Source organism: Microtus ochrogaster, linkage group LG2, assembly GCF_000317375.1.
Source record: "Microtus ochrogaster isolate Prairie Vole_2 linkage group LG2, MicOch1.0, whole genome shotgun sequence".
Classification (NCBI taxonomy): domain Eukaryota; kingdom Metazoa; phylum Chordata; class Mammalia; order Rodentia; family Cricetidae; genus Microtus; species Microtus ochrogaster.
Genome location: NC_022028.1, coordinates 53,776,138 through 53,785,071, shown reverse-complemented (window position 1 = coordinate 53,785,071; position 8,934 = coordinate 53,776,138). Strand labels below are relative to the sequence as shown.

General features: G+C 42.8%; 1 protein-coding gene across 1 annotated transcript in view; it reads left to right on the top strand.

Annotated features, from left to right (window-relative positions):
- Positions 1–722, top strand: part of LOC101985914 (rano class II histocompatibility antigen, B alpha chain-like) — a 5,038-nt gene extending 4,316 nt beyond the window's left edge. Inside the window, exons 3-4 of the mRNA XM_005360468.3 lie at positions 24–298; positions 456–722. Of these exons, the coding sequence (XP_005360525.1) occupies positions 24–278 (255 nt within the window). The 3' untranslated portion in view covers positions 279–298; positions 456–722. The remainder of the gene's footprint in view (positions 1–23; positions 299–455) is intronic.
- Positions 723–8,934: the final 8,212 nt, after the last annotated feature.

The following is an 8,934-nucleotide window of genomic DNA, read 5'->3' as shown; positions in this document are numbered from 1 at the left end:
TTCATGTTCTTCCACAAGCCCAGCCCAAAAGTCTCTGTGGATTGACTCCCACCCTCACACGGGCCCTCTTACATACACACATGAATGTGCCCCCTCCTGACTCCAGAAACTTCACTTTCCCAGAACCTGAGATTCCAGCCCCCATGTCAGAGCTGACGGAGACTGTGGTCTGTGCCCTGGGGTTGTCCGTGGGCATCGTGGGCATCGTGGTGGGCACCATCTTCATCATTCGAGGCCTGCGGTCAGGTGGCTCCTCCAGACACCCAGGGCCCTTATGAATCACACCCTGGAGAAGAAGGTGAGGGTTTGAGTTTCTGGGAACTGAAGCCACCACACAGGGGGAACAGGGGAAGAGGAGATGGGTGAAAACACAGTTGGACCATTGCTGGAGAATTGTGCAGTGGTGTGATCATAGCACAGGACCTCAGGAACACATCCCTCTCCTGTCTCTCCAGGTTGCAGGTGTGTGGTCCTCTCCAGAGCAGACGTGATGTGCTGGATGACCTGGCACAGTGTGTTTCTGGACCAATTCATCATGTTGTCTTCCCCAAGTGTCCTCCATCTTGCTTTTCTCTTGGTCCTGAGGCTGACCCCCTCACAGCTCACATGCCCTTGGAATTCTCCCCTGACCTGAGTTTTGTCTTTTGGCATTTTTCACAACATGGATGCTGTAGAATCTCAGTGACCCTGATTCAGTAGCTCCACAAAACCAATAAATCACCTTTTGTAAGTCAGTTACTGGCTTTTGTTTTGTTTGTGGGGTTTTTTTTTCTTTCATTTTGGAGTTTACTGGAGCCAGAGTCATATAATCCCATGACGGTGGCACAGAAACAACCAAATACAGCCCCGGAATGCTTGGGTATCTCAGTCAAGGTTGAATTTTCTCTTCTTTTCATTCCATGCCCTGACCACTGTCATCTGTCTCTGGACAGACACCAGCTGGGCAGGGTATGAAATCTGCCTTGGTATACACTTGCTGTAAGGAAATATCAAGGCACAGGGGACACACAAGTGATCCCAGCACCCCAGAGACAGATCAGAAAAGTTCTCACAAGTCTAAGGCAAGCCAGAACTATATTGGAAGATCCTGTGAGATATATATATATATATATATATATATATATATATATATATATAAAGAATTACATTGATTTTGTATTATGTAAACTTTAATGAAAAGAAATTTGAATCTCAAAGTTGATAAAAGTTTTTAAAAATGTTATCAAAAGCTAAATTTTTTCTTGAAACTTTTTGGAATAATCCAGGTGACACACCTCTTGGTGAGTCTGTGAGGGAATTTCCAGAGATATTTAGGTGAGGTGGCAAGAGTCTTCCTGAATATAGGCAGCAGAGTCTTGTGTGCTGGGCCAAAGGAGTAAGTAAGCCAGCCTCCTGCTATATTTGTTTAACTCTGTAAAGCTGTGATTTTTTTTTCCTGTCTAAAACACTTAATGATTTAATAAAGAGGTGAATAGCCAATAGCAAGGCAGGAGAAAGGATAGGCAGGGCTGGAAGGTAGAATGAATAAGTAGAAAGAGAAATCTAGGAGGAAGGTAAGAAGTAGCCCAAGATGAAGGAGGACATCAAGGCCCAGTTGCCCAGCTACACATCAATCCATGGAGTAAGAGCAAGATTTACAGAAGAGAGAAAATGGGAAAAGTTCAGAGGCAAAAAGTATATGGAAGCCGGGCGGTGGTGGCGCACGCCTTTAATCCCAGCACTCGGGAGGCAGAGGTAGGTGGATCACTGTGAGTTCGAGGCCAGCCTGGTCTACAAAGGGAGTTCCAGGACAGGCTCCAAAGCTACAAAGAAATCCTGTCTCGAAAAACCAAAAAAAAAAAAAAAAAGTATACGGAATAACATAAGAGAAGTTGGCAAAAACCAAGCCAAACTATAGCCAGACATTTATAAAAATAAGACATTTATAATGAAGAATAAGCCTCTGTTTGATTCATTCTGTAGCTGGGAGGCATGCCCCCAAAAGAGCCCAAAGAGCAAAACCACCACACTACTGTACCAGCCTTCCTTCCTCTCTTCCCTCCTCTCCTCCCTCCTCTCCTCCCTCCTCTCCTTCCTTCCTACTGTCAGATTTTTGTCACAGCAGAAAGAGAAGCCACTCCTACAATGACAGAGTTTGCTCACCAAATTGAGACAACAGGATCCTATTGGATGACAGCTGGATACGTGGTCCATTGTTTACCAAAACTTTGCCATGTGGTGCATGACTATGACTGTGTTTTAGACTTTCATAAATATACAGATGTCAATTAAAGTATATGGTGTGAAAATCTTTAAGTCTGTGAAGGTGATGAGGCTCATTTCCTCTCTTCTCACAATAAAATAAAAATTTCCAGGGCAGGAAAGGAAATGGAGGCCAGTTACAAGAGCATCAGAAAGAGAATTATTGTTAAGTACCTGAAATGGAGCAAATATGTATTTTTCATTTAAGGTTAGACCCAAAAGGTACAAAGGAGGTAACAGAAACCACAGCTTCCAGGGCCCAGACAGAGTTGTGGGTGCCTCACCTCCTAAGTGAGGCTGGGAGAGATGCTGCATAGATTTCTCTGCATCACAAAAGGCTGCTGAAGGCAGTGGGGTGAATGTAGCTATAGGGTGCCTCTAGGCCAATTAGCCCAAGTGGGGCTCACAGAATCCCAGTAGATACCTCTGTGTCATGGGAGACACAGAACACTTCACCCCAAGTCCTGTGCCCCTCATTGCTCCTAGGGAAGGAGACATGGGCCTGTGAGCTCAAACTTCTGAAGATCCAACACTATTTAGAATCTGCAACAGCTGTGGGTGCTGCATCATCCACTGGACACACTGTCTCCTGTATGGCCCAGAGAATGTTGACAAAGGCTTCTGTCGTGCCCAGTCCCACAGCCGTTCAGTCCCAAAGAAACACACAGAGGTCTACATTAATTGTAAAGCAGTTGGCTTATTAGCTCAGGCTTCTTATTAACAATTACATCCTACATTAGGCCATAATTCTTGTCTGTGTCAGCATTACCAAGTTACGTGACTTGGTAACTTTTATCAGTGAGGCATTCTCATCTTGTTTCCTCTGCATCTGGGTGACAATTGCAGAACTTCCTCTTCCCAGAATTCTCCTAGTCTGGTCACCCTGCCTATGCTTCCTGCCTGGCTATTGGCCAATCATTGTTTTATTAAACCAATACAAGTGGCAATCTTTACAAGGTACAAGACCATTGTTTCACAGCAAGGGAAAACTTTTTTTTTTCAGGGAACAGATGTGTATACCAGACTCTCCTGGGTGTGTCCAAGACTCTTGAGCCTTATACCTCCTGTATAAGAGTTTGCATTGATGAAATTGTTTAAGCATCTTGCCTCTGTTTTTTCCACCCAAAACTGCTGATTGCATTATTAGCATTAGGAAGACACTTGGTGTGGGAGGTCCTTCTGTCTATGTGTTGATTTTATTGGTTAATGAGTAAAGAAAATTGGCTTGGCCTATAGCATGGGAGGAGGAAGGCAGAGTTAGGAGAAGCCATGGAACCATAATCAAAGTCAGACATGCTGAAACTTTGCCAGTAAGCCACTGCCATGTAGCACTACACAGACTAATAAAAATGGGTTAAATTGATATGTAAGACATTAGCCAATAAGAAACCAGAGCTAATGGGCCAAGCAGTGATTTGATTAATACAACATCTGTGTGATTATTTCAGGTCTAAGCTAGCTGGGCTGCCAGGAACCAACAAGTGCCCCTCCTCCAACAGATTGGTGCCCAGCATGGGTCACGAACCCACAACCCTAAGATTAAGAGTTTTATGCTCTACTGACTGAGCTAGCCAGGCTGAGAATGAGCCCCATTTGGTTGGTGCATGCAAGGAACAATGCCTGTGTCACTAGGAGAACTGACAGATGACATCCCGCTACACACCACTCGGCTGGCCCCAAGAGGATTGCTTGGTGGACTATCTGTGACTCACGGGGGTAGTCTACTCTCTCTGCCCATGGTCCAGGGACTTTCCCCTAGGCCAAAGGATAAGGAACTTGTCCCTCATATGTCTCAAAAAATTACTTCCCCCAATAAATAGCATGAAGCATTTTGGAGAGGACTATGCCTATATTCCCAAATACTGGCTATAAATGTTTATTTACATTTAAAGGGGGATATTATATAGATACAAATAATTTGCATTGGTATGGATCTTGGTTTATTGATACAAATTTAAGGTCAATTTTGTTATATGTATAATTATGCTCTTGATTAAGGTACTATGTTTGTACAGCTCATTTAAAAATATAATGTATAATTAAGAAATATAGTTTAATAAAAAGTCATCTTTAACAGTCAAAATTGTAATCATGTTAGTTAGATTTCCTAGATGTACAGAGTTGTAACACCCGATTCTGTGTTACCTCCTCGGTACAGTTTGCGCACCACTGTACCGTACAGAGCGCAAGGGCCTGGAGATTGAAAGAATACACAAGAGACCTGGGTCATTTGAAAGGAGATTAGCCGAATGCCGTTTATTCAACCTTGGGGAAATCCTTATAAACCTCACTGCTGCACAAGGAATTCCCCCCAGGCAGGTGGGAAATTGCCACACCAAGATGGAGTAAACAATGCCCTACTCACCTAATCACCAGGTGGGGCAGAGGGAGCACAGGAACAAACAGAATGTTTTAGCTGGCTGACCAGAAACTCAAGTAACCCCAGGAGCAAGTGTAGACCCGAGTGGACCCTACACAGAGATATAGTTTAGATGGATAGGTATTCTTCAAATCTTTCAGAGACCTTCAGAATGTGACATTTAAAATGTTTTAATAACTTAGGGCTTTTCATGACAATGAGACACATCTGCTCCTGGCAGCACCAGTTACTTCAAGAGGAAGATGGGCTTCGAAGAGGCTCCTTATGGAGTTTGCTAGCCATTTGGGCTATAAACTGCTCTTGCCTGGACTGCTTAACTGGACATGCAGGACCCACAGAGAAATGACTGCTGAACTTGCCTAAAGGTGAGGTGATCCTTCAGGTTCCTGCTTCATGAAAGAGTTTTCAAGACATTCTGCAGGATACAGAAGAAAGTGACTAAACTGTCTTACAATGCACTTCCTGTTTACTTAGGTAATATTATATCCTTCTGGAGTCTTTGATGGAGTTGTTATAGTTTTTCTCTTGTTTGACACCTGTTTTCTTATATGTAATTTCACTATGTTGAAGTTAAAGTCTTCCTTTTTGTTTAAACAGAAAAGGGGAAATGGTGTGGGAAGTCCTTCTGTCTATGTGTTGATTTTATTGGTTAATGAATAAAGAAAACTGACTTAGCCTATAGCATAGGAGGAGAAAGGCGTTAGGAGTTAGGAGAAGCCAAGGAACCACCACTACAGTCAGACATGCTGAAACTTTGCCAGTAAGGAAACAGCAAGCACCCCTCCTCCAACAGACACTGAGGGTTGTTATAAAACCTAAGAACATTTCTGTCCATGCCAACTGCATTGTTGAGCTTAGAAAGCAACTGGGAAAACATAAAACACTAGCACAGTAGATACACAGCACAGTTCAGTGCAAAGAAACCTATACCCAAAGACAGGACTCAGCACATTGCAGCCAATGCATCAAGCTTCACATAATTTGAGTAGAGTATCTAATATTTCTTAGTCATGTCCTTCTACAGTTTAGAAGTTATTATAGTTTCATTGCAGTTATTGATATTCCATATTTATATCCATTATTACATTGTCTAAAGGGATGAACTGTGCTATAAATGAAAGCAGAAGGCATGTCTGGTGAAGAGTAAGGGAACAAGTTAGGGAGAGGGTGAAGAGGGTGGTGGAGGGAAGAAGCAAAAGCCAGGTCCACCTGATGTGACTGTGTGAGACTGCCAGGATGTCATTATTTATATGCTAAAATGAGTTTGAATCCTCAGATATGTGTGTTTCATTTGGAATACTTACAGAGGTCAGGAAATTCATATGTGACCATGCAAAGAGCTTCCAAAACAGGGAGAAAAAAAATGCACTGAGATAAAGGGGGATGGGGGATAAGAAGGGTTAAACTGGGATGAGCGTGGGAGAGCAGAGTAGGATAGGGAATGTGGAGAAGGATAAATAACTCTGAAGACCTTCCAAAAAAGTCTTGTGGAACCTACTACTGTAGAAGCTTCTTACACACATGTGTGTGCACACACTCGTGCGCGCGCGCACACACACACACACACACACACATGCATGAACAAATATAAAAAGACTTTAAAAAGTTACCCATAACAGGATGATAATGCCCATAAGACACCACCATCCAACAGGTAAGGGATCCCTTATAAAGAGAGGATAGACTGTCTAGCTAGCTTTTTGTCTCTCTAGTATGTTCCTTTCTGTGACCTATAAGCTTTTAGTCAAACCATGTCATATGTGACAACTCTGTCTATTTAGGAAAGGGATGGGTAAGATTCAAGAGAAAAAGCCACCTATGAGGTAAAAGAAAATAATTTAAAAATCAGATAGGAATTATTAAACCCAGAGAATCTGAACATGAAATGTGTATCAGAGAGCACAGATTATAGGGCAGGAAACAGCCATTTGACACTGCAGTGACTGACACCTGTCATTCACTTGTCCAAACCCTCAGAATGCATCAACATCACAAGAGAATCATGGGGCTGGAGAGACAGTGGTTCAGAACACTGGTTGCTCTTGTAGAGGACCCAGGGTCAGTTCCCAGCACCTGCATGGCCTCTCACAACTGTGGGTAACTCCAGTTGTATGGGATCCAGTGCTCTCTTCTGATCCCCTTGGGCACTGCAACACGCGATGCATAGACATAAGTGTAGGCAGAACACCTGTACACATACAATTAATAAATATTTTAAGTGAATTATAAACTATATTCAGAATAATAGTGATGTGTTAGCATAGGCTTATTAGCTGTAACAAATATACTACTTGAGTGGAATTTTTAAAAATCATACCGAGTGTTTTTTTAAATTAAATTTTCTTATTCTGGAGAATTTCCTACATAGATACAATGAAATATGATCATATACACTCATTATCTTCCCTTCTTACTCCCCCAAAGACTTTCCCAAAACACGCCTGTCTCAACTTCATGTCTAGTCGGAGCTGTTTATCTGTGCATGGCTGTAGGGGCATCCACTGGGGTGTGGGAACCCCAGCAGTGGCTGCATCCTCAAAAAATAATGATTGCCCTTCCTGAAGCAGTTAGTACCTGCCAACAGCTCCTCTGTAAAGGGTGGAGCCTGGAGAGCACTTCCCTCATCCACACAGGAATTCTGGATGCCTTGATATTATGCAGCTCCTAAGTGTAGTAGCCAAATCCTGTCTACAGCACAGCGTTCTCCCCACCCTGACCTCCCAGCTCTTCCATTCTTTCTGCCTCCTTGTCTGCAATGTCCTCTGAGCCTTGGGAGAAATGGGAAATAGAGGTGTCTGAAGAGTGTGCCACTGGGGCAGGCTTTGAAATTTCTCACTTGCCATTCCCAGTTTGCTCTCTCTGCTTCCTGCTTGTGGTTCAAGATGTGAGCTCTCCGCATCCTGCTCTAATGGCCATGCCTGTCTGCTGCCATCCTCCTCACTGTGGTGGTGACCGACTCTTATCCCTCTGGAACCATCAGCCTCAGTAAATCCTTCTTTAAGTCACCTTGGTCAATGTGCTTATCACAGCAGCGGAAAAGTGATTTATAATATCAGAAATTATTAAATAAAACATGTAAAAAAATTAATAATAAATGGGGACCAAAGAGAAGTGTTAGCAGTTAAGAGCACTGGCTGTTCTTCCAGAGGACCTGGGTTTGGCCCCAGCACCCACATGGCAGCTCACAGCTGCTTACATAGCTGCCTATAACTCCAGCTCCAGGGATGCACACCCTCTTCTGACCTCCTCAGGATCCTGTATCCATGTGGTGCACATATATACTCAGGCACATACACATAAAAAAATAAAAAGGAGCAAATATTTATAATAGTTCTAATAACCAAAGGGAATGTAAAATATTGGGTTTGGAGAGTGATTAAGAACACTTGTGGCTTTTACAAAGGGCTCAAGTTTGGTTCTCAGCACCTACACGTCAGATTGCAATCTTACAATTCCAGTGGCAGCAGATCCAATGCCCTCTAGTGGCCTCCTTGGACACTGTACACATGCAGTGCAAAGACAGACACAAAACACTCAAATGCTTTAAAAAGACTATTTTATCACCAGGTGGTGGTGGTGCACCCCTTTAATCTCAGCACACAGGAGGTAAAGGCAGGCAGATCTCTGAGTTCAAGTCCAACCTGGTCTACAGAGTGAGTTCCAAGATAGTCAGAGCTACATAATTAGATCTTGCCTCAAAAATAAAAAGCAAAGCAAAAAATATTATTTTCGTGTAAAGGATGATAAGGAAAGCCTCAAGGTCTAATAGAAAAATACCTTCTATTAACAAATGTGCACATTTTCTAGATCACAGCCAGAAAAAATAAAAAAAATACTTTTGAATGTGGAAGGATATAAAAATTTACTTAACAAATAATTGTATTGGAAGTTGATTCAGATTATGACACAGTAAAGTACAACTGTGGATCAGGAAGCAGGAAGTCAAAGATATGGCTGTGAAGAACTTCTACAGTTCCATGACACAATGAAGGGCAATGAGCGACCAGGTGGTGTTTGTAAATGACAATCATTTTTCCAACATGTAGGATTAAAAGGCAGAAAGCTCAATTTGGAACGTGGAAGTGCAAAGAAGAGAAAAAGAAGGGTAGAAACGTCAGAGCCTTCATCTAATGAGTGGGGGGAGAGACTTCGGCCGTATGTAAGGGAAGAACTCACAGATCCATACATTGAACTGACTGTAGCAACTGGTAGGAGAACCATGAATTCAAGCAGAGCTGTAAAGATGAACTAATTTCAGCCACAAGAAGTTCATGGTCCAAACCACAGACAACTGAGGCTGCCCAAACTCAAGT